This window comes from Nerophis lumbriciformis, linkage group LG17, assembly GCF_033978685.3.
Source record: "Nerophis lumbriciformis linkage group LG17, RoL_Nlum_v2.1, whole genome shotgun sequence".
Classification (NCBI taxonomy): Eukaryota; Metazoa; Chordata; class Actinopteri; order Syngnathiformes; family Syngnathidae; genus Nerophis; species Nerophis lumbriciformis.
The window spans coordinates 44,263,858-44,290,538 of NC_084564.2; the positions used below are offsets into that span (position 1 = coordinate 44,263,858).

Genomic DNA, 26,681 nt, shown 5'->3' on the forward strand with positions numbered 1-26,681 from the left:
CTAAGGTCAGGGGAGTTGGCGGGCCAATTTAGAACAGAAATACCATGGTCCGTAAACCAGGCACGGGTAGATGTTGCGCTGTGTGCAGGCGCCAAGTCCTGTTGGAACTTGAAATCTCCATCTCCATAGAGCAGGTCAGCAGCAGGAAGCATGAAGTGCTCTAAAACTTGCTGGTAGACGGCTGCGTTGACCCTGGATCTCAGGAAACAGAGTGGACCGACACCAGCAGATGACATGGCACCCCAAACCATCACTGATGGTGGAAACTTTACACTAGACTTGAGGCAACGTGGATCCTGTGCCTCTCCTGTCTTCCTCCAGACTCTGGGACCTCGATTTCCAAAGGAAATGCAAAATTTGCATGGTTGGGTGATGGTTTGGGGTGCCATGTCATCTGCTGGTGTCGGTCCACTCTGTTTCCTGAGATCCAGGGTCAACGCAGCCGTCTACCAGCAAGTTTTCGAGCACTTCATGCTTCCTGCTGCTGACCTGCTCTATGGAGATGGAGATTTCAAGTTCCAACAGGACTTGGCGCCTGCACACAGCGCAAAATCTACCCGTGGCTGGTTTACGGACCATGGTATTTCTGTTCTAAATTGGCCCGCCAACTCCCCTGACCTTAGCCCCATAGAAAATCTGTGGGGTATTGTGAAAAGGAAGATGCAGAATGCCAGACCCAAAAACGCAGAAGAGTTGAAGGCCACTATCAGAGCAACCTGGGCTCTCATAACACCTGAGCAGTGCCAGAAACTCATCGACTCCATGCCACGCCGCATTAACGCAGTAATTGAGGCAAAAGGAGCTCCAACCAAGTATTGAGTATTGTACATGCTCATATTTTTCATTTTCATACTTTTCAGTTGGCCAACATTTCTAAAAATCCCTTTTTTGTATTAGCCTTAAGTAATATTCTAATTTTGTGGCACACGGAATTTTGGATTTTCATTTGTTGCCACTTCAAATCATCAAAATTAAATGAAATAAACATTTGAATGCATCAGTCTGTGTGCAATGAATAAATATAATGTACAAGTTACACCTTTTGAATGCAATTACTGAAATAAATCAAGTTTTTCAAAATATTCTAATTTACTGGCTTTTACCTGTATGTGCACTAATTGACTGAAAGAGCACGCACTTGGCGTGATGATGTCATGTTGTCGATGGGAAAATGCATTTTTAGACAATATGATTTGCCTGAGCGGCTAGGAGACCCCGAGAGTAACAAGCGCTTGCATTGTTGCCTTTCCAATAAGAACAATAAATTAGTTTTTAGTATAAGTTTGCTGGTTTCAAGAAATGTAATGCATATCATTATGTCAAGATAATGGCACTAGCATTTAAAAAAACAAAAGTTTTTCTACCAAGAAAAGTGCACTTATTAGTGAGAATATACTTATTTTAAGATATTTTTAGGTTCATTCAAGTTAGCTAATTTGACCTGTTTTGGAAAGTCTTGACAAGCCAAATTTTCTTGTTCTATTGGCAGATAATTTTGCTTAGTTCAAATAAAATACCCCTCTTTTTTTTTTTTCCCTTGTTTTTGAACACTGACTTTTTGCAGTGTGCCAATCGAGCTTCGTGGAACAGCAAAGGGAATGATTACATATTTTTAGATGGAGGGTAGGGAAGTTAGCAATGTAGGAATAATGGATTTAATTAATGTGTTAAATTTATGTCGACGTCGTTATCGACATGAGTCAAGTTGTTTGGTTGGAGTGTGTACTCACGTCTTCTCCCCACAGTGTGAGAGTCACCAATTTGCCGGACGAGTCCATCAGGTTGAGTGTCCTCTTGGAGACTTCGCGGTTAGACTTGGTGGTCAGGCGGGTTACCTCATCCACGCTCTTGCACACACCAATCACATCTGTACAGGAGGCCCAAAAAAAAAAAAATTGTCTGAAGACATTGAGAAAATGTACTGTTGGAATAATTGTAAGTTATCACAAAAGAAACGTTGTATTATGAATGCTGTCTTTCGAGGCCTAACAAGAGGAAGAATGCTCGTGAAACGCCACTGTTATTTCGACACGGACAGATGGCAGGATCTGCTCAACTTCCAGAGGAACTCTCTTTGAAGTGTTAAACGAACTCTCTCTGAAGTATTTCACAAACTCTCTTCCAACTATTTGGTAACGGAGGTCAACGCTATTTACGACCCGCTGCCCTCTTGAAGTTGCTGTGGTCAGGAGACGGGAGGGGTTATCCATTGTCCTCCAACACCTGCCCCGGCTGGATCCAGGAAGAGCCCAAGCCCGAGAAATCCTCTTTTTAGTCTTCAAAGCGACCGAAAACAATGACTGTTTTACATACTTCCCATTGCTGCTGTGACATGTGTTGGTGCGTGAACATTGAACATCTGAATAAAGGAGGAGACGAAAACCTTCTTCGTCAGAGCGTGGTGCAGGACTGTACAGAGAGTGCAGTGGCCATGTCTCTCCTCAATATTGAGTCCAAATTGAATTCTGTCTCTGTTTGATTCCTTGCCTTTTGTCTTGTTTAATAGATGTCCTCAGTGTTTGAACGTGACATGTACTACCTAACATAACCTTGAAAACACTACCAGACCTTCTGCTGCTCACTGCTCCCCTCACCTCCCAGGGGGTGATCAGGGGTGATGGGTCAATAATTTAGCCGTGTGTGTGACAATCATTGCTACTTTAACTTACCGTATTTTCCGCACTATAAGGCGCACCGGATTATTAGCCGCACCTTCTATGAATTACATATTTCATAATTTTGTCCACCAATAAGCCGCCCCGGACTAAAAGCCGCGCCTACGCTGCGCTAAAGTGAATGTCAAAAAAACGCTGCGCTAAAGTGAATGTCAAAAAAACAGTCAGATAGTTCTGTCAAACTTTAATAATATATTGAAAACCAGCGTTCTAACAACTCTGTCCCAAAATGTACGCAAATGTGCAATCACAAACATAGTAAAATTCAAAATGGTGTAGAGCAATAAATAGCAACATAATGTTGCTCGAACGTTAATGTCACAACACACAAAATAAACATAGCGCTCACCTTCTGAAGTTATTCTTCATTCGTAAATCCTTCGAATTCTTCGTCTTCGGTGTCCGAATTGAAAAGTTGCGCAAGCGTGGGATCCAAAAATGGCCGGTTCCGTCTCGTAGAAGTCATCGGGAGTCAGTGTCGCTGTTGTTGTGCAGCAGTTCTGTGAATCCTGCCTTCCGGAAAGCTCGGACCACAGTTGTGACCGAAACTATCTGCCCAGGCATTTACGATCCACTGGCAGATGTTGGCGTATGTCGACCGGCGCTATCTGCCCGTCTTAGTGAAGGTGTGTTCGCCTTCGGAGCTGTGTGAAAAAAGCCACCCGGCCTCTTCGCGTAAACTTCCCTTAACCACTCGCTCATCTTTTCTTCATCCATCCATCCCTTCGAGTTAGCTTTTATGATGACGCCGGCTGGAAAGGTCTCTTTTGGATGGGTGGAAGTTAGCATGGCAAGCTAGAACCACAGTGAAGGATGACTCCTCATTCCCTGTGGTGCGAATATTCACCGTACGTGCTCCCGTTCCACAGTGCAGTTCACAGGAATATCAGTTGCTGTGAAATACGGTAGTAATCCGTGTGCGGATGGAGAGATTGCGTCTTTTTATGATCCGGATCCTTGTCGCGTAGTAGGAGCCATTTTGTGGTCTTTACAGATGTAAACAGGAAATGAAACGTACGGTGATATCCGCGCGTTTTTTCTTCTTCTTCCGGGGGCGGGTGAAGCGCTTCCTGTTCTATGGGGGCGGGTGAAGCGCTTCCTGTTCTATGGGGGCGGGTGCTTTCCTTGGCGGTTGCTTGCGTAGAAGAAGAAGCGCTTCCTGTTCTACCGGGAAAAAAGATGGCGGCTGTTTACCGAAGTTGCGAGACCGAAACTTTATGAAAATGAATCGTAATAAAGCGCACCGGGTTATTAGGCGCACTGTCAGCTTTTGAGAAAAATTGTGGTTTTTAGGTGCGCCTTATAGTGCGGAAAATACGGTACCGTATTTTCCGCACTATTAGCCGCACCTAAAAACCACAAATTTACTCAAAAGCTGACAGTGCGGCTTATAACCCGGTGCGCTTTATATATGGATTAATATTAAGATTCATTTTCATAAAGTTCGGTCTCGCAACTACGGTAAACAGGCGCCATCTTTTTTCCCCGTAGAAGAGGAAGTGCGTCTTCTTCTACGCAAGCAACCGCCAAGGTAAGCACCCGCCCCCATAGAACAGGAAGCGCTTCTTCTTCTACTGTAAGCAACCACCCGCCCGCGTAGAAGAAGAAAAAGCGTGCGGATATTACCGTACGTTTCATTTCCTTTGTGTGTTTACATCTGTAAAGACCACAAAATGGCTCCTACTAAGCGACAGGGATCCGGTTCATGAAAAGACGCAATCTCTCCATCCGCACACGGATTACTATTTCACAGCAACTGCCTAAAGACTTTCAAGAAAAGCTGGCTACTTTCCGTGCATATTGTAAAAACAAGATAGCTGAAAAAAAGATCCGGCCAGAGAACATTATCAACATGGACGAGGTTCCACTGACTTTTGATATTCCTGTGAACCGCACTGTGGATACAACGGGAGCACGTACGGTGAATATTCGCACCACAGGGAATGAGAAGTCATCCTTCACTGTGGTTCTAGCTTGCCATGCTAATGGCCAGAAACTTCCACCCATGGTGATATTCAAAAGGAAGACCTTGCCAAAAGAGACCTTTCCAGCCGGCGTCATCATAAAAGCTAACTCGAAGGGATGGATGAAGAAAAGATGAGCGAGTGGTTAAGGTAAGTTTAAGTTTACGCGAAGAGGCCGGGTGGCTTTTTTCACGCAGCTCCGTCCATGTTGATATACGACTCCATGCGCGCCCACATCACGCTGGTTTTAATATATTATTAAAGTTTGACTGACCTATTTGACTGTTTTTTTGACATTCCTTTAGCGCAGTTAGATGCGGCTTATAACACGGGGCGGCTTATAGGTGGACAAAGTTTTGAAATATGCCGTTCATTGAAGGCGCGGCTTATAACCCAGGCCGCCTTATGGTGCGGAAAATACGGTAATATAATGAACGTGCGCGACCCGAGGGTCCCTGGTTCAATCCCCACCTAGTACCAACCTCGTCATGTCCGTTGTGTCCTGAGCAAGACACTTCACCCTTGCTCCTGATGGGTGCTGGTTAGCGCCTTGCATGGCAGCTCCCTCCATCAGTGTGTGAATGTGTGTGTGAATGGGTAAATGTGGAAGTAGTGTCAAAGCGCTTTGAGTACCTTGAAGGTAGAAAAGCGCTATACAAGTACAACCCATTTATCATTATCATTTAAGTAATGGCAACTATACAACACTGGCATGGAGCTCGGAACACTTCTCCTTACCCACGATGGCATCCTTCTCGGTTTTCTCCAAGTCTGCGATTGAGATGAAGTCACACTGCAGCACGGGGACGTCGCAGTTGTCTTCACACGGAATGATGGACGTTTCTCCATTTAGAGTAATCTCGTAGTCGTTCTTCACGGAGGTGTACTGCTTGTTGGCGACCTTCAGGAAGCCCTTGGACACGTAGTAAACCTGCACCAAATCAGCAAAACATGAGATTGAAGACAATGTAAGCAATATATGCAACCTCACAGATTGTTGAAGTTACCGGTATCTAAGAGTTCCTTCTAGGGCTGGGCGATATGGCCTTTTATTAATATGTGGATATGTTTAGTCCATGTCACCATACACCATATATATGTGGATATGTTTAGTCCATGTCACCATACACCATATATATGTGGATATGTTTAGTCCATGTCACCATACACCATATATATGTGGATAGGTTTAGTCCATGTCACCATACACCATATATATGTGGATAGGTTTAGTTTAGTATCGTGACATGGCCTAAACAAACCTTTTGTACAGAACGCCACTACAATAGTTTAAAACAAATAAAGTGCACTTTTGTGCATGATGTCACACAAGATATTTCTATAAGTGTCAAATAAAAATGAGCTGCATAATAGGAAATCAAATAGTGTATGTCCTTCACTATGTGGTAGGTTCCTGCGGACGTTATCTCCGTCTGTTGTTGACTTTGTTTCATACGGTGTTGATGTGGAAATGGTTGCATTTTGTGGGTGTGGCACTGAACGGAGATGTTAACATGCGGAGTTTCAAGCACTCTTCATTCTCTACCGGGTGACTTTTCAAATGATGCTACTAATTAACAGTAATGCTACTTTTTGTAGCAATGCTTTTGCCGCATACTTGACATATTACGGTTGTCTGTTCAACATCTTCCCGCTTGAAGCCAAACCACCGCCAGACGATGGACCCCCTGCTGTTTTTTCTTGGGAATTCAGTGTTTCCCACACATTCATTTATTTGTGGCGGCCCGCCACGAAAGAATTACGTCCGCCACAAATGGATTTTTCGGCTTTTGACTCGCTCGACCGCTCATAAAAGCAATGGGACTCTGTCTGTGAATGTTGCTTGTAGTTACAACTCCGGTGCAGTAGGTGGCGGTAGCCTACTATGCATTGTAACTCCGCCAATAGCACTTAATTCACCTGGTGGGCCAGACGAAGAAGACGACAACGACGACGTAAAAGAAGAACGGACCGACCGGATCAAAATACGAGGGTAATATAAGTTATAAGTAGATAGGTTATAGCTGCATCGCTCGCGGCTCGTCATATATTTAACGTTAATCCTTGATTTCACCGAGCGTTTCACTGACGGTGAGCAGCCTGACGCTGCTTCATTAACACCGCTGCTGTTTGACTCGAGGTCCGTGGCAGACGCACCTAGTAACAGTCACGTGATACCATACCGACGAGCTAACGTGTCCAGGTTATAACCCTGTTGTCAATAAACACACGTGGAGACGGTGCTTCAGATACTGCATTAATACTGAAGATAATTGTCCACTGCAGCATGTGAATGCAATGAAAAGAATAAAATCTGAGCCAACCAGCTGTTAAAATGTTGTCCAGGTTAATGTTTTGGCCATTAAAGGCCCTTCATTTCAAGATTTCAACTGTGATCGGGCTTTAAACAGGTGGCTGACCTGTTCAGATGAGTGTAACTGCTACTGGTCAAATAATGTGAAATAGCATTTAATTTTACATGTATGCAATGCCATTTAAATGTAATTATAGATAATAATAATAATAATAAATACTTTGTAGTGTTGTAAATAGTCAACGGGAAGGATTTTAGTAAGATATAAGCCATGAGCACTACACAGCCAGAAAAAAACCTAGGCAGGACAAGTAAAAATATTGGGGCAAGTAGATTTGAGAAGTCGGGCAAGTAGAAAAAAAGCTTAACGTTGAACCCTGCATGTGTTGAGCTGCTGCCGCTTAAGGTTAGACGGCACTGTACATAGAGCGCTTCTGCTCGTTAGTAATAAATTCTAATGTTGGATGTTCACTCCTTCACACAGATGAGTATAGAAAAATATTTTCAACGGCCGAAAAGGGCTCGACTTGGAGAGGAGGTAGGCCTACAGTCTGGACCACAGGTGCGACCTGTTCAGCAGCAGCAGGAGGAGGAGGAGGAGGTTGACTGACTGTGGCAGGACACCTCTGCCTCTGTCTCACTTCATGTTGCTGGTAAATAATATGGTTGTAGTAGTAGGCTAAAGTTAAATTATTTAGTATTCACTAATTAAAGGGGCAGAGCTTTAAGAGACATTTTAGCTTTTATATTTTATAAGATATATTTTTTGTAAGAACCACAATTAATAAATATATTTCAGTGAATCACTAATTGTTCAAATCTGTATATAAATATGTACATAAAATGTTGTAATTATATTCCAACATCGCCGCTGCCGCCGCCACCCCCCGACCACACCACCACAAATAGATGCCTGACCTGTGGGAAACACTGGAATTAATTCTTCCTTCATTTGTTACCAGAATCGCACCTTCTTTCTCTTGTATTACCACTCGCAACACAGCTTACGTTACTCATGCCGCTACCTCTCTGCTCCGGGAGAGCGTATGACGTTGCACGCGCGACAGTATGTGACGTATGTAAGAAGGTGCGCTTGTTTTATGTCTCTGTGAGAAGGAGAGACTAGAAAGAGTGAGAAGAGCCTGTAGTGTAATGTGCCTGCAGCTAAAAGCAACTGCGTGAGAACGTATACTCCAATATCACCATATACCGTATTTTTCGGAGTATAATTCGCACCGGCCGAAAATGCATAATAAAGAAGGAAAAAAACATATATAAGTCGCATTTTTTGGGGAAATGTATTTGATAAAAGCCAACAGCAAGAATAGACATTTGAAAGGCAATTTAAAATAAATGAAGAATAGTGAACAACAGGCTGAATAAGTGTACGTTATATGAGGCATAAATAACCAACTGGTATGTTAACGTAACATATTATGGTAAGAGTCATTCAAATAACTATAACATATAGAACATGCTATACGTTTACCAAACAATCTGTCACTAAATCCCATGAAATCTTATACGTCTAGTCTCTTACGTGAATGAGATCAATAATATTATTTGATATTTTACGCTAATGTGTTCATCGTTCCACACATAAGTCGCTACTGAGTATAAGTCGCACCCCCGGCCAAACTATGAAAAAAACTGCGACTTATAATCCGAAGAATACGGTAGTCATTTTCTATATCACACAGAGACAAACCCGCGATATATCCAGTATAGGGATGTCCCGATCCGATATTTGGATCGGATGCCGATATTTGCCAAAAATTGCGTATCGGCAAGGCATGGGAAAATGCCGATCCAGATCCAGTTTTAAAAAAAAACTCTGGTCCGTGTTTTCCAACGCACCTATTTAAATAATACATTCCACTTTTGTGCTGCTCTATAATTTCCGTTCCGCATTTTCCAGCACACGACAGGCTCTTCTCACTCTTTCCTGTGTCTCCCTCTCACAGACAGCAAGTGCACCTTCTTACACACGTCACATACTGTCACGTCATACGTGTCATACGTATACGTCCTCCTCGAGCAGAGAGGTAGCAGCATGGCTAACGTTAGCTGTGATGCTAGCGCAGCCGTGCGAGCAACGCTCCCTCTAAGGTGCTCGCCTGTGCAATTGCGCACTGTTTAAGCGTCCTCTGCGCATAGCAAATCTATGCCACGCACAAAATCAAATAAGCGCATAACAATTTTCGACACATGGACACGACAGAGAAAACAGTTTTCGTCATCATTGTTCAAATATTGTGACGTCTGTCGAGACGCTTATCTCCATTCGGTGCCACACGACCACACCATCAAAATGCTGAGGCAAAAATGTCCACATCAACACCGTATGAAAAAATTAGTGATTTCTTTAGTTGTGATTTCCTTCTCTGCATGAAAGTTTAAAAGTAGCATATATTAATGCAGTATGAAGAAGAATGTTTTAATGTAGACATGCAAGCCTTGAAAGAACATTTTGAAAATCAAGACTACATTTCCTGCAAATGGGTGCATTTCTACCCTATATTTTAACTTTAGATTTATTCTCATATCAAACTCTTTTGGCTGTCTTTTTGACACTTACATCCCTCCACACCCTGGATTATAAATAATGTAAATAATTCAATGTGATTATCTTGTGTGATGACTGTATTATGATGATAGTATATATCTGATAGTATATATCTGTATCATGAATCAATTTAAGTGGACCCCGACTTAAACAAGTTGAAAAACTTATTGGGGTGTTACCATTTAGTGGTCAATTGTACGGAATATGTACTTCACTGTGCAACCTACTAATAAAAGTCTCAATCAATCAATCAAAACACATAGAATCATCATACTGCTGTGATTATATGCATCAAGTGTTCATTCAAGGCTAAGGCAAAATATCGAGACATATATTGTGTATCGCAATATGGCCTTAAAATATCGCAATATTAAAAAAAGGCCATATCGCCCAGCCCTAGTTCAATGATGCCATTTCTGTTTGTCATGTATCATTTTGTCTATTTTGTGTTTATCCTTGAATAAACAGGTCAGTTTCTTGTTACCAACCATTGTGTATTATTCAAACTCCCCTAATTCAGCTGGCTAGTTGTTATCAAGAGTACTAAAACCCTTTTCAACATGATTCTGACAACTAAACTTTAAAACATGCTCGGATAGGCCAGTATCAGTATCGGTCAGTATCGGTATCGGATCAGAAATGCAAAAACCTGGATCGGGACATCCCTAATCCAGTATATTCCATATATCGCCCAGCCCGAGTTCCATCCCTAAAATGCTAGAGAAAATTATTTTCCTCACCTTGCCAACCTCAACGAGACTGTAGAACTTGTCCACCTCTTGGTTGAACCCGGTCATTCGGATCTCGCCCTGGAAACCACCACAAGGTTTCACCATCAAAAGGGCACTTGCACCATTTCTTTGCTAACCAGTTTGGGGACATATGAGAACCACGGGACCCCCGACCACACTTACACTCTCGTCCACAATCTCCATGGAGAAGAGTTTGCCGTCGCCGCGCGAGTTGCTCCATGTGCGGATGTTGCTCTTGTTGGTCACTCGTGCACGGATGGTCCACCTGAGGACAGAAGCAATACAAGGTCATAGGAAGAAAATATCTGACTGAGAAGTAATTTGGCGCCACCTGTTGGTTTTGCATGTGTCAATCTAACATAATATAGTAGTAGCTCAGTTAATACACTGCAAAAACTGAAATCTAAGCATACTTGCCAACCCTCCCGGATTTTCCGGGAGACTCCCGAAATTCAGTGCCTCTCCCGAAAACCTCCCGGGACAAATTTTCTCCCGAAAATCTCCCGAAATTCAGGCGGAGCTGGAGGCCACGCCCCCTCCAGCTCCATGCGGACCTGAGTGACGTGTTGACAACCTGTTGTACATGCACATGTGACCCACCCATAATGTGTCACATTTTTGTGTTGATTTATTTATTTTATTTTGTGGTTTGAATTCGTTTTTGGAGCTGTCATTCCACATTTATCAGTATTCACATTGGTCAGTAGGGGGCAGTAGGGCGTTTCTTCCCAATTGAATGCTATCACCTGCAGACCGGAAGTGTCTTGTCATTCTGATGAGCGCGACCAGTCTGTGAACAATTGAAACGTCCTGTGTGTTTTTTCCTCCTGTATAACAGGTTAGTTTTGGTGAATCAACTCACTGAATAATATCCATGTGATCTTTATAAGTTTAAGTACACATTCTGATGGTGGAGCCTAACTCTAAAGTGTTTGTGAGTTGTAGTTTGTATTTGTGAATAAATCCAGTGCACAGCTGCAGTAATCAATACAAAATGGCGACGTGAGTGCGCAATGTTTATATAGGAACTTCTGATCCTAATTCAGACTCCCAAATTAGAGCTCCCGTTTTCTTATTGATTTTATAATGTATATTTGTATAATGTGTGTGTTCTGAAATAGTGACAGAGAATAGAACGGAGATGGACAATTCAACCCTTAACCCTTATTTCTTTTATTTATTTTTATATATATATATATATATATATATATATATATATATATATATATGTATGTGTGGGGAAAAAAATCACAAGACTATTTCATCTCTACAGGCCTGTTTCATGAGGGGGGGTACCCTCAATCATCAGGAGATTTTAATGGGAGCATTCGCATACCATGGTTTATATAGGGCACAGAGTGGGTGGGTACAGGCTGGCCTAGGGGCGTGGTGATTGGCTCATGTGTTACCTAGGAGGTGTTTCCGTCTATGGCGGCATGCTGTTACAATTTCGCTGCGCTTGTTGAGGGATGACAGGTCTGGACGGTAAATAATAAACAGTTTCTCTTTCAAGCATAGGTTGCATCTTTTATTACCACTATTGTAAGGTGTGCTGGATGCAAGAATTTGCCATGTTATTGAATATTCAACATTATTGTCTTTGAGGTCCCAAATGTGTTTGCTGAGTTCTGTGGTATTTCGCAGGTTTTTGTTCCTGAAAGAAGCCTTGTGATTGTTCCATCTGGTTTTGAATTCTCCCTCGGTTAATCCTACATATGTGTCGGATGTGTTAATGTCCTTGCGTATTACCTTAGATTGGTAAACAACTGATGCTTGTAAGCACCCCCCGTTGAGAGGGCAATCAGGTTTCTTTCGACAGTTACAGTCTTTGTTGGTTTTGGAGTCGCTCTGTCTGGGGGCCGGCGGCTCATTTGCAATTGTTTTGTTGTGGTTTGAGATGATTTGTCGTATATTGTTCATGCAGCTGTAGCTCAATTTAATGTTGTTCTTGTTGAATACTTTTCTTAGGGTGTTGTCTTTGGGAAAGTGTTTGTCAATCAGATTGAGGAATTTGTGTCCAATAGTAATTGTTATTAGTGAGAATATACTTATTTTAAGGTAGTTTTGGCTTCATTGAGGTTAGCTAATTTGACTTGTTTTGGAAAATCTTGACAAGCCAAATTTTCTTGTTCTATTGGCAGATAATTTTGCTTAGTTCAAATAAAATACCCATCATTTTTGTATTTTTTAATTCTTGTATTTGAACACTGACTTTTTACAGTGTGCTAGCGGGTGTGAGCTCAAAGATAAGGAGGGATTTCAGACCAAGTTTCCTTGGCTCAGTTCCTGCTTTACCTTTCCATGCTCAAATCTAAATGATAATGCTAATGATAGCTATCAGACATTTGTGTGCTAGCAATAAATAGCCACCGGCTTCATACTACGCAAATATAAAGTTTGAGTAAAATATGTAGGTTCCTACTATCAATTAATCAACATTTACTTATATAGCCCTTAATCACGAGTGTCTCAAAGGGCTGCACAAGCCACTACGACATCCTGGGCTCAGATCCCACATCCCACTGTGGAAAAATCTGTCATACTGAACCATTGTGGTATTATCATGTACCTCAGTGGTTTTCAACCTTTTTTGAGCCAAGGCACATTTTTTGTGTTGGAAAAATGTGGAGGCACACCACCAGCAGACATCTTTATAAAAAGAAACTCAGTTGACAGTAAAAAGCGGTTGTCGCAATTGTTGGATATGACTTTATATCATAACCAAGCATGCATCACTATAGCTCTTGTCTCAAAGTAGATGTACTGTATCAATATAGCTCTTGTCTCAAAGTAGATGTACTGTATCAATATAGGTCTTGTCTCAAAGTAGATGTACTGTATCAATATAGCTCTTGTCTCAAAGTAGATGTACTGTATCAATATAGGTCTTGTCTCAAAGTAGATGTACTGTATCAATATAGGTCTTGTCTCAAAGTAGGTGTACTGTATCAATATAGGTCTTGTCTCAAAGTAGGTGTACTGTATCAATATAGGTCTTGTCTCAAAGTAGATGTACTGTATCAATATAGGTCTTGTCTCAAAGTAGGTGTACTGTATCAATATAGATCTTGTCTCAAAGTAGGTGTACTGTATCAATATAGGTCTTGTTTCAAAGTAGGTGTACTGTATCAATATAGGTCTTGTCTCAAAGTAGATGTACTGTATCAATATAGGTCTTGTCTCAAAGTAGATGTACTGTATCAATATAGGTCTTGTCTCAAAGTAGGTGTACTGTATCAATATAGGTCTTGTCTCAAAGTAGGTGTACTGTCACCACCTGTCACATCACACCCTGACTTATTTGGACTTTTTTGCTGTTTTCCCGTGTGTAGTGTTGTACTTCTTGTCTTGCGCTCCTATTTTGGTGGCTTTTTCTCTTCTGTTGGTATTTTCCGGTAGCAGTTTCATGTCTTCCTTTGAGCCATATTTCCCGCATCTACTTTGTTTTAGCAATCAAGAATGTTTCAGTTGTTTTTATCCTTCTTTGTGGGGACATTGTTGATTGTCATGTCATGTTCGAATGTACTTTGTCTTTGCTCCACAGTAAGTCTTTGCTGTCGTCCAGCATTGTGTTTTTGTTGACTTTGTAGCCAGTTCAGTTTTAGTTTTGTTCTGCATAGCCTTCCCTAAGCTTCAATGCCTTTTCTTAGGGGCACTCACCTTTTGTTTATTTTTGGTTTAAGCATTAGATACCTTTTTACCTGCACACTGCCTCCCGCTGTTTCCGACATCTACAAAGCAATGAGCTACCTGCTGCCACCCACTGATATGGAAGAGTATTACACGGTTACTCTGCCGAGCTCTAGACAGCACCGACACTCAACAACAACACATCATTGTCACATCAAAGTCTCCCTACTAACTCACCAGTGCCTCCATGGAAATGCTCCACCTCTACCTCAAAGAACTGCTCACCCCCAAATCCTCCGAACGACACCTGCGCTCCGGACAGGCTAACCTCCTCCAACCTCTGAGGACAAAGCTCCGAACTATGGGAGACCAGGGTTTCTGCTCCGCCGCTACCAGTCTGTGGAACGCTCTCCCTGACCACCTGAGGGCACCACAGACTGTGGATGCTTTTAAAAAAGCCTTTTTTTAGACATATGTGTACTAGTTCTAGCTATTAGGCTGTTCTAGTTTTTATTTTATTTATTTTTTTTATACACTGTAGCCCTTTGAGGTTGTTTGCTCAATATAAAGTGCTTTTTACAAATAAAATCTATTATTATTATTATTATCATTTGCAGACTATAATTACTGGTTAGCAAAAAATATTTTTAACCCAAATAGGTGAAACTTGGCAATCTGCCAAGGCACACCAGTGGTTGAAAAACACTGGTGTACGTGACAATTTACAACGCTCTCTCGCTTTAATCAGGAAGAAACATTATTTAGTGAAAATGCTCTCAGCACAGAGTGACTCCTTATTAACAATCTTTGTCCACCGTCCATCCACCTCAATGCAACAAAAGCTTGTGATACTAAAAGGGTTAACGTATCATTTCTGCAATGGCAGATTTGTGTCACACCTCTTGTATTGATTGGTTATTGGAAGAAAAAAACAAAACTCACTTTGACAGGTACGGGTTAAGGCTGGCAATGGGTACAACTTTGGAGGCAGCCCCTGGTGTCCCGGGCATCGCAGACTTCTTCTCAAATTCTTTACCGACTACTCGATTCACTGGAAAAAAAAGGACAAGAGCAGGGCAAATGTACAGTTAGGGTCATCACATTTTTCAGACCGAAACTTTGGCAAACTGATTCCCCCTACATTGTACAAAGAGGTGAGGGACTACAACCGACAACACAAAGCTAAGATGTCAATCTTTTCATCAACACGGAATTAGTTTTAGCCTCATTAATGTACAAAATATATTAAGGCTGAAACGACGCGTCGACGTAGTCGACGTCATCGGTTACGTAAATACGTCGACACCGTTTTTGTGCGTCGGCGCGTCGCATATTTACGTCACACTACTGTCATGGCGGAGCGCAAAGCAGACGATGCGAGCGAGGGGAAAAAAGCACGCCAAAAGTCGTCAAAAGTGTGGGAGTATTTCAATTGTATGCACACTGTGTCGAGCGGAAATGGCCTATCATAGCAGCCCAACGGCTATGAACGAACATTTGAAAAGAAAACCCCCGACAGCGTTCTTGCCATCACCATCAACAAGTCAATCGTCCGCGTGCGTATACGTTGTCATTATTACACAAAAACATGAATGTGTCATTTGTATCTGTGTTGTAAATTCATAAACTAAAGCACCGTTTCGCTCTGAGAGGCGCGTTTGGCGTGCCTGTTCAGTGTTTACAAAGACACGCTCCTCTTTAACGCTGTGGAGAGGCGGCGGCGGCGAGCGAGCGGCGAGGCGGGGCGCGCCGGGAGCGACGCCGCAATCGTGCCCAGGTGCTCGATCCGCGCAGTTGGAAGAGAAAAGACTTTGTGTAAAATTAAAAGATTGTAAACCTGGCAAAGCCGTCTGGCGTTCAGTCTGTCGGTCCTGAAAGAACCCCACGGCACAAGACGTGTCACAAACGCTAACGTTAATTAGTTGTGCAAATACCTTTTACAACATTAACAGTTACATATACTATGTACAAACCAACAATTAACTTTCACTTTAATCATACTATCATTGTTGTGTTATTAAGCAAAATAAGCAATACTTTTACTTTTGTTGAAATGTTTACACTGTACACTTTTTTGTATTGGATGTTTAGCTTTATTTTTGCACATTTTAGCAAATAAGCAATACTTTTACTTTTGTTGAAATGTTTACACTTGTTACAGAATATTTCCATTTTGCACTTTTTTGTATTGGATGTTTATCTTTATTTTTGCACATTTTAAAGCAAAATAAGCAATACTTTTACTTTTGAAATGCTTATACTATTGCAGAATATTAAGATTTGCACTGGATGTTTACTTTTATATTTGCACATTAAAAAGCAAATAAGCTACTTTTAATTTTGTTAAATGTTAAAAGTTTTAAATGTTTACATTGTTACAGAATATTTTGTCATGTTGTTGTCAATGTTGACTGAGTGGCCATACTTTTTTTTTTGTAAATAAAAGCCATGCCTTTTGAAAAAACTGGCCTACATTTATTTTTTCCTCTTCATTTAAAAAAAAAAAAAAAATCGGTAAAAGGAAAAATAATCTATAGATTAATCGAAAAAAATAATCTATAGATTAACCGATTAATCGAAAAAAAATAATCTATAGATTAATCGATAGAACAATAATCGTTAGCTGCAGCCCTAAAATATATCCAAAGTTACTTTAAAACTGCAGAGTAGGGATGCAACAATATTGATAAGCACTAACAGTATTTCCACTACATGTAAATAGCCCACCGCCAATGTTTTATTTTACATAAAAAACGTTTCCCCCCATAAATTTTACTGATACATTTTTACTCGTTAATGGACTAGGGCAGGGGTCAGCAACCTTTACCAGTCAAAGAGCCATTTTGACCAGTTTCGCAAATTATAGAAAACAATGGGAGCCGCAGAATTTTTTTGAAATTTTAAATAAAATAACACTGCATACAAAGTTTTCTTTTTGCTATGTTTAAACCAGGGGTCTCAGACACAACATAAACACAACAGGACAAATACCCAGAATCCCATGCAGCCCTAACTCTTCCGGGATACATTATACACCCCCGCTACCAAACCCCGCCCACCTCAACCGACGCACAGAGGAGGAGGGGGGGGGGGGGGGGAGTTTGGTGGTAGCAGGGGTGTATAATGTAGCCCGGAATGCAAACTCCACACAGAAAGATCCCGAGGCCGGGATTGAACTCATGACTACTCAGGACCTTCGTATTGTGAGGCAGACGCACTAACCCCTCTTCCACCGTGCTGCCCGGTTTTAATGCATCCATCCATTTTCTACCGCGTGTCCCTTTCGGGGTCGCGGGGGGTGCTGGAGCCTATCTCAGCTCTGCATTCGGGCGGAAGGTGGTGTACACCCTGGACAAGTCGCCACCTCATCACAGGGCCAACACAGATAGACAACATTCACACACTAGGGACCATTTAGTGTTACCAATCAAACTATCCTGAGTAGTCGTGAGTTCAATCCCGGGCTCGGGATCTTTCTGTGTGGAGTTTGCATGTTCTCCCCGTGACTGCGTGGTACTCCGGCTTCCTCCCACCTTCAAAAAACTTGTCGGTTCTAATACTAATCAAGTATTGTTGGAATAATTGTTTGTAAGTTATCACAAAAGAAACGTTGTATTATGAATGCTGTCTTTCGAGGCCTAACAAGAGGAAGAAGGCTCGTGAAACGCCACTGTGATTTCAACACGGACAGATGGCAGGATCTGCTCAACTTCCAGAGGAACTCTCTTTGAAGTGTTAAACGAACTCTCTCTGAAGTATTTCACAAACTCTCTTCCAACTATTTGGTAACCGAGGTCAACGCTATTTACGACCCGCTGCCCTCTTGGAAGTTGCTGTGGTCAGGAGACGGGAGGGGTTATCCATTGTCCTCCGACACCTGCCCCAGCTGGATCCAGGAAGAGCCCAAGCCCGAGAAATCCTCTTCTTGGTCTTCAAAGCGACCGAAAACAATGACTGTTTTACATACTTCCCATTCCTGCTGTGACATGTGTTGGTGCGTGAACATTGAACATCTGAATAAATGAGGAGACGAAAACCTTCTTCGTCAGAGCGTGGTGCAGGACCTGTACAGAGAGTGCAGTGGCCATGTCTCTCCTCAATATTGAGTCCAAATTGATTCCTTGCCTTTTGTCTTGTTTAATAGATGTCCTCAGTGTTTGAACGTGACAAGTATCATCCCGGTGGCCATAGATTGGGCCTTGACTTTGACACCCCTGGTTTAAACACTTTGCCTTTTCTTTGCATCCATCTTTTAACTCCACCATAAACATGATCGTTACAGATGCCATTGTTTGTGACAATGACCCATTGAGGACTAACGTGCGAGAGCAGCCTTGGATGAGTGTTGGTGTGAAGCGCTGCTACCTTCACCCACCAAGAGAGGTGGAGAAGTGACACGTTCTTTACTAGCGTGGCACATTTGCTCACACAGAGGATTAGAGTTCAAAGTGTCCACTTAAGTCCTCCCACTTGGCCAACCACTGCACTCGTGGTAATTAAGCCCCAGCTCAAGCACAGAGAAGTGAACAACGACTGCGCTGATGAGGATGCTCGCCTCAAACTCAATTCCCCCCACGCGGCAGATTGGAGGGGATGAAGAACTGCTCTGACGGAGTAAAGCAGAAGCCAGCCTGAGAGCGAGTGTCTATCAAAGAGTCATGTCACTTATGCTAGTGGGCAGTGAAGGCTGCGTGCATACATCTTTCTCACTTTACCTGTGCACTCAAATTAAACTAACCCCAAAAAAAACCCTGCGAGAACTTTGTCTGAACAGGTGGAACGTGCACCGTGACTTTTAACAACAAGAAAACCAAAGTTCCAAGAGCTGTCATCACAAAAGGTGATTCACATCCACTCGGTTTATTTTATTCATCCATTTTCTACCGCTTGTCCCTTTTGGGATCACATGGGGTGCTGGAGCCTATCTCGGCTGCATTCGGGCGGTAGGCAGGGTACACCCTGGACAAGTCGCCACCTCATCGCAGTATTTTATTTTATTCATTAAATAATAATAATAGATACCAAAGTGCATGAATTACCATATTTTCCGCACTATAAGGCGCACCTAAAAACCACAAATTTACTCAAAAGCTGACAGTGCGCCTTATAACCCGGTGCGCTTTATATATGGATTAATATTAAGATTCATTTTCATAAAGTTTCTGTCTCGCAACTTCGGTAAACAGCCGCCATCTTTTTTCCCGGTAGAACAGGAAGCGCTTCTTCTTCTACGCAAGCAACCGCCAAGGTAAGCACCCGCCCCCATAGAACAGGAAGCGCTTCTTCTTCTACTGTAAGCAACCACCCGCCCGCGTAGAAGAAGAAAAAGCGCGCGGATATTACCGTACGTTTCATTTCCTTTGTGTGTTTACATCTGTAAAGACCACAAAATGGCTCCTACTAAACGACAGGGATCCGGTTCATGAAAAGACGCAATCTCTCCATCCGCACACGGATTACTATTTCACAGCAACTGATATTCCTGTGAACCGCACTGTGGATACAACGGGAGCACGTACGGTGAATATTCGCACCACAGGGAATGAGAAGTCATCCTTCACTGTGGTTCTAGCTTGCCATGCTAATGGCCAGAAACTTCCACCCATGGTGATATTCAAAAGGAAGACCTTGCCAAAAGAGACCTTTCCAGCCGGCGTCATCATAAAAGCTAACTCGAAGGGATGGATGAAGAAAAGATGAGCGAGTGGTTAAGGTAAGTTTAAGTTTACGCGAAGAGGCCGGGTGGCTTTTTTCACGCAGCTTCGTCCATGTTGATATACGATTCCATGACTGTTTTTTTGACATTCCTTTAGCGCAGTTAGATGCGGCTTACAACACGGGGCGGCTTATGGGTGGACAAAGTTTTGAAATATGCCGTTCATTGAAGGCGCGGCTTATAACCCAGGGCGCCTTATGGTGCGGAAAATACGGTAAGATATAAAACAGTGGATGCATATGCAAAAGTGCAATATATTTATCTGTACAGTAATCTATTTATTTATATCTGCACCTTATTGATTTTTTATCCTGCACTACCATGAGCTAAAGCAACGACATTTTGTTCTTATCTGTACTGTAAAGTTCACATTTGAATGATAATAAAAAAGGAAGTCCAAGTCTGCTTGCTATACAATAGTTAGGTTTCAAAGATTAATAAATGCTGCCATCTGGTGGTTAAAAGAAAGTCATGCAAACACACTAAAACAAATCAAACCAAAATAATAATAACAACAAATTAATTAAAAAATAATAATAATAAAAAAATAAAATTATATATATATATATATATATATATATATATATATATATATATAATAAATAGTTTTTTTTTGCTGTTTTTCTCTTTTTGGGGGGGTGGCATCGTTGGGATATAAAAAATATACCGTATTTTCCGCACTATTAGCCGCACCTAAAAACCACAAATTTTCTCAAAAGCTGACAGTGCGCCTTATAACCCGGTGCGCTTTATATATGGATTAATATTAAGATTCATTTTCATAAAGTTTCGGTCTCGCAACTACGGTAAACAGCCGCCATCTTTTTTCTCGGTAGAACAGGAAGCGCTTCTTCTTCTACGCAAGCAACCGCCAAGGTAAGCACCCGCCCCCATAGAACAGGAAGCGCTTCTTCTTCTACTGTAAGCAACCACCCGCCCGCGTAGAAGAAGAAAAAGCGCGCGGATATTACCGTACGTTTAATTTCCTTTGTGTGTTTACATCTGTAAAGACCACAAAATGGCTCCTACTAAGCGACAAGGATCCGGTTCATGAAAAGACGCAATCTCTCCATCCGCACATGGATTACTATTTCACAGCAACTGATATTCCTGTGAACCGCACTGTGGATACAACGGGAGCACGTACGGTGAATATTCGCACCACAGGGAATGAGAAGTCATCCTTCACTGTGGTTCTAGCTTGCCATGCTAATGGCCAGAAACTTCCACCCATGGTGATATTCAAAAGGAAGACCTTGCCAAAAGAGACCTTTCCAGCCGGCGTCATCATAAAAGCTAACTCGAAGGGATGGATGAAGAAAAGATGAGTGAGTGGTTAAGGTAAGTTTAAGTTTACGCGAAGAGGCCGGGTGGCTTTTTTCAGCAGCTCCGTCCATGTTGATATACGACTCCATGACTGTTTTTTTGACATTCCTTTAGCGCAGTTAGATGCGGCTTACAACACGGGGCGGCTTATAGGTGGACAAAGTTTTGAAATATGCCGTTCATTGAAGGCGCGGCTTATAACCCAGGGCGCCTTATGGTGCGGAAAATACGGTAAGATATAAAACAGTGGATGCATATGCAAAAGTGCAATATATTTATCTGTACAGTAATCTATTTATTTATATCTGCACCCTTATTGATTTTTTATCCTGCACTACCATGAGCTAAAGCAACGACATTTTGTTCTTATCTGTACTGTAAAGTTCACATTTGAATGATAATAAAAAAGGAAGTCTAAGTTTGCTTGCTATACAATACTTGGGTTTCAAAGAGTAAATAAATGCTGCCATCTGGTGGTTAAAAGAAAGTCATGCAAACACACTAAAACAAATCAAACCAAAGTAATAATAACAAATAAATTAAAAATTAAAAAAAAAAAAAAAAATATTTTATATATATATATCGTTATAATAAATCGTTTTTTTTTTTGCTGTTTTTCTCTTTTTGGCGAGGGTGGCATCGTTGGGATATAAAAAATATATATACATTTTGACATTTATAGATGTATGCAAATATGATGTAATGATAGGAGTGTCCGATGCTGAATGTTAATAAAAATTTTATTAAAAGAATATATATAAAAGTCATGCATTTAGTTCTTGAAATGTATTGTTCGCCATGGTCAAATTCAAACATTTATAGGTTTTTCCCCCCAGTGTTGTACAGATGTGGTAAAGTACATGTATTAAAAAAACATACGCCACATTTTCTCACATAACGGTCTGGGCTGTGAACGGATTTAAATGGAGTCCCTATGGGTAGCAGTCATTTAGTTTGAAGGATATAAAGCATGGGTGTCAAACTCTGGCCCACGGGCCAGATTTGTCCCGCCGTGTAATTTCACTTGGCCCTTCAGGCGATATCAAATTAACACTAAAGATGGCCCGCCGATCCTCCCAGGAGTCTTCCAAACGCCAGCCAGCCAGCCAGCTAGCGCTGGCCCAGTCACATGTGCGGCTTCTGCACGCACACACATTAGAATGCAACGCATACTTCATCAACAGCGATACAGGTTACACTGAGGGTCACCGAATAAAAAACGTTAACACTGTTAGAAATATACGCCACACTGTGAATCCACACCAAACCAGAACCCTTTGCAGCACTAACTCTTCCGGGACGCTACAAGGTGTGTGTGTGTGTGTGGTAGCGGGGGTGTATTTTGTAGCGTCCCGGAAGAGTTAGTGCTGCGAAGGATTCTGGGTATTTGTTCTGTTACGGTGCGGATGTTCCCCCGAAATGTGTTTGTCATTCTTGTTTGGTGTGGATTCACAGTGTGGCGCATATTTCTAACAGTGTTAAAGTTGTTTATACTGGCACCCTCAGTGTAACCTGTATCGCTGTTGATGAAGTATGCGTTGCATTCGCTCGTGTGTGCGTACAGAAGCCGCACATATCTTGTGACTGGGTCTGAACGATGTTAGAATGGATGAAAAGCGGACGTGAGGATAGCTCGTAGAGTGAGTTAAAGGTTAATTTGTTCAACCTTGGCCCGTGGCTTTGTTCAGTTTTAAATTTTGGCCCACTCTGTATTTGAGTATGACACCCCTGATATAAAGCATCGACTTGTCCAGGGTGTACCCCGCCTTTCGCCTGAATGCAGCTGAGATAGACTCCAGCACCCCCGCGACCCCGAATGGGACAAGCGGTAGAAAATGGATGGATGGATATAAAGCTTGCGTGTCAGAAAAATTTTCACGGAGTTATGTCTGCCATCAGAGGGCCGCAACAGCAAATAATATATTCATTTGCCAATGCATTTGATCATTATAGATATATACAGTATACTTTCATGTACACTGTAAAACAAATGTAGATTTTACAGTAAAAAAAATGGCAAGTTGGTCACCCAAATGTTACTGTTAAATATACAGTGTTGTTTTTTTTAACATATTAAGGTACATTGTAAAACAGTACCACTGTTTTTTATGGCAGCTTAATCGCCAAATTTTTTTTTTTAAACAACATATTAGTGTAAATGGAAAAACAGTACCAGTGTTAATTATTTAACAATGTACAATTTGATGGATGACTTGCTTTAAAATCATAAGTCAAGCAACATTGGATACTATTAGTTTTAAAAAGTTCATGCAGTTCATTTTGCTTTCTGTCAAAATGGAAAAATCAAATACATTTATTAAAAAATACATATAAAGGTAATTTATTGACGCATATTGTTTCCAGGCCATATAAAATGACGTGGTGAGCCACATTTGGCCCCCAAGTCTTGACTTTGACACATGTGATATAAAGTCACGCACTGAGAAACATTCAATCACGTTGCAGCTAATTGGAAAATCCACATGCACTGCAAAAAGTCAGTGTTCAAAAACAAAAACAAAAAATACAAAAATGAGGGGTATTTTATTTGAACTAAGCAAAATTATCTCCCAATAGAACAAGAAAATTTGGCTTGCCAAGACTTTCCAAAACAAGTCAAATTAAAGCTGCAAGCAGCATTGGTCGGGCCCGCGTATTTGGCAGGTGTCCCAATACTTTTGTCCAGTGTAAGTGTCCCAATACTTTTGTCCAGTGGTAGTCCCAAGTGTCCCAATACTTTTGTCCAGTTTTCGGCTTAAGTGTCCCAATACTTTTGTCCAGTGATAGTCATAAGTGTCCCAATACTTTTGTCTAGTGTACCTACCTTGTCTGCATTGTGTAGGCACGCTGGTGCTTCCTGCTTTTAAGCAGCCATCTTAAAAAAAACAGCAGCGCAGCGGTTCTTTGAAGGGTCATAAAATCAAAACCGGAGCAGGTATCAAAACTCTATCGCCAACTTTTAATCAGAAGCGTTTGAAGCCGAAACAACAAACGCGCTCAGAGGAGATAATGTTTGAAGAAAGGTGACCGGTTTTTACAAAAATGTTGTTTTGAAGGGGGAATAGCAAACTTCCTGTTGATTTTTGCTGGGGGTTGTCAATTTATGAAATGCAGTTCTAAGTAAGACCTACATAGAGGTTTTTGTTTCATGTCTCTCCGACCTTCCCAGTGGGAGTTACAGGCAGTGTTGTCATTTTTTTCTTCCGAGGAGCAGTTTTTCTGCGTTTTATTCAAAAATTGCGGTAGAGCGCAATTTTGAGATTTGGGGTTAGGTTTTTTTATTAGATTTTTGCCAGTCCTGATGTGTGCGTTCAGTTTGGTGAGTTTTGAAGCATGTTAAGGGGGTCAAATTACAGCTCAAAGAGGCAAAAGTGACTGTTTTTAGTACTTTTTTGTCTTGAAGGGGGAATTGCCAACTTCCTGTTGATTTTAGCCCGAGAATGTACTATTATAAAATCTAGGTCTGAGTCAGACCTACATAGAGGTTTTTGTTTCATGTCTCTCCGACCTTCCTAGTGGGAGTTACAGGCAGTCTAGTTTTTTTTTCTAGGGGGCGCTAGAGCGCAATTTTGAGTTTTGTGGTTCGGGTTTTTTTTTTAAAGGCAATTTTCGCAGGTCCTGATGTGTGGGTCAAATATGGTGAGTATTGAAGCAAGTGGGTCAAATTACAGTTTAATGTGGCGGCGGAAGAATAAAGAATAAAACCTTACAAATTCAATAGGTCCTTATGTCCCATTGCATAAGGACTCCCTTTGGGAGTCCTTATACAATGGGCCATGCGGGCCCTAATTAGCTAACCTCAATGAACCCAACAATACCTTAAAATAAGTATATTCTCAATAATAACAAGTGCACTTTTCTTGGTAGAAAAAAAAAAGAGAAATTTTTGCTCAATATATTAAAAACATATTCTTAAATAAAGTAAATGCTAGTGCCATTATCTTAACATAATGATATGCGCTCGCCATCATGAGTTTTTGTTCATGCTTGAAATAAGAAATGATTACTTTAAAAAAGTAGTTTTATACTTGTGAGTAGGGATGATGTTTGATAAGAAATGATCGAGTTCGAGCCTATTATCGAATCCTCTTATCGAACCGATTCCTTATCGATTCTCTTATCGAATCCAGATAGGTTGTTGTATATGGAAAAAAACAATATTTGGTTAAACAAAAGCTCACTTTTATTTTATAAGAAAAAATAAAATAAAATAAATAAATATTGACTGTTACCACCCTAAAAAAAACAAAAACTAAAATATTGTTACCCAAAGTATACTAAGTGGGATTTTTCAGAAAAACAAATATATACAGTAACACAAAAACAACCTGTCTCTGTGATCACTATAGGTGTATACATAATAATATAGTGTTAAATAAAATCAGTCCCTTGGGCACAAAACTGAAAATAATAAAGTGCACTTCTGCTGCTATTGGAACATACTAACTACACACACTATGACACTAAGAACACCACAGTCATCAATCAACAATTCTTCCCCCCTTACATGAGAGCCAAGCCTGGCAATAATTGCAAATTGCCTGTTCTGCCCTCACTATACGTGTTGAGCTTATACAGCTAACAAACAATCCAAAGCAGATGAATCCATTTAGGCTCTTTATTGTTGTTGATCTTGCTTTGTCTTTTCCTATCTTTACTTTTGTCTTGCACTGGACTGTTATTTGTATTTTTTTTAAACTGAAATACACACAATGACAAATGTATAAGCTATGTGATTCAATGAACATACTGAAATGTAATACACAATATGTAAATATTAGCTTCACACAAATATACAGTACTATCATCAAACAAATACTGCTGAGTGTTGAAACTATTTCGATGGTGGAAATACACGACTGGCAGCCATTTTAAGTCCTCAAAACATCCATTGAAACAGTGCACACAAATTGTTTTTCAATAAAGATCTTTGTATCAAACTTAACCCCTTTCCACCTTAATATTGAGTTACATAAACAAGTTAAACAGTTTACTTACAGACTTATCTTATCCAAGGCTTGTAGGAGCTAACACAACTTGTCTACTTCTCAATTGTCTCAACCCGGAAGTGTCCAAACTAATGACGCGTAGTATTTTCATATGGCCACAAGGTGTCAGTAAGAGTCTACAATCAAATGGGCATAACATTGCAGTCCCACAGGGCATTTCCTGTATGTGGGAAGGGATTCGTTCAAAGAACCAACTCTTTTTCTTTACTGTAGTGCAGGGGTGCTCACACTTTTTCTGCAGGCGAGCTACTTTTCAATTGATCAAGTCGTGGGGATCTACCTCATTCATATATATCATTTATATTTACTTATTTATGAAATATATGTTTTTGTTAACAAGTTAAAGGTGTTTAAAGATAATGCAAGCATGTTTAACACATATAGTTAATATTGTTAATACATTAAAGGTGTTTAATGATAATACAAGCATGTTTAATAGATATAGTTAATATTGTTAACAAGTTAAAGGTGTTTAAAGATAATGCAAGCATGTTTAACACATATAGTTAATATTGTTAACAACTTAAAGGTGGTTAAAGATAATACGAGCATGTTTAACACATATAGTTAATATTGTTAACAACTTAAAGGTGGTTAAAGATAATACAAGCATGTTTAACACATATGGGTAATATTGTTAATAAGTTAAAGGTGTTTAAAGATAATACAAGCATGTTTAACACATATAGATTCCTTTCTTTCATGAAGACAAGAATATAAGTTGGTGTA

At 40.9% G+C, this 26,681-nt stretch overlaps 1 protein-coding gene across 2 annotated transcripts in view; it reads right to left on the minus strand.

The window, feature by feature from the left end:
• rpa1 (replication protein A1) overlaps positions 1-26,681 on the minus strand; it is a 100,837-nt gene that overhangs the window by 57,253 nt on the left and 16,903 nt on the right. For both annotated transcript variants that reach the window (XM_061973224.1, XM_061973225.1), the window contains 5 exons: positions 14,844-14,952; positions 10,434-10,536; positions 10,260-10,328; positions 5,378-5,570; positions 1,731-1,867 (listed from right to left, as the gene is read on the minus strand). In XM_061973224.1, coding sequence (XP_061829208.1) covers positions 1,731-1,867; positions 5,378-5,570; positions 10,260-10,328; positions 10,434-10,536; positions 14,844-14,952 — 611 coding nt within the window. The remainder of the gene's footprint in view (positions 1-1,730; positions 1,868-5,377; positions 5,571-10,259; positions 10,329-10,433; positions 10,537-14,843; positions 14,953-26,681) is intronic.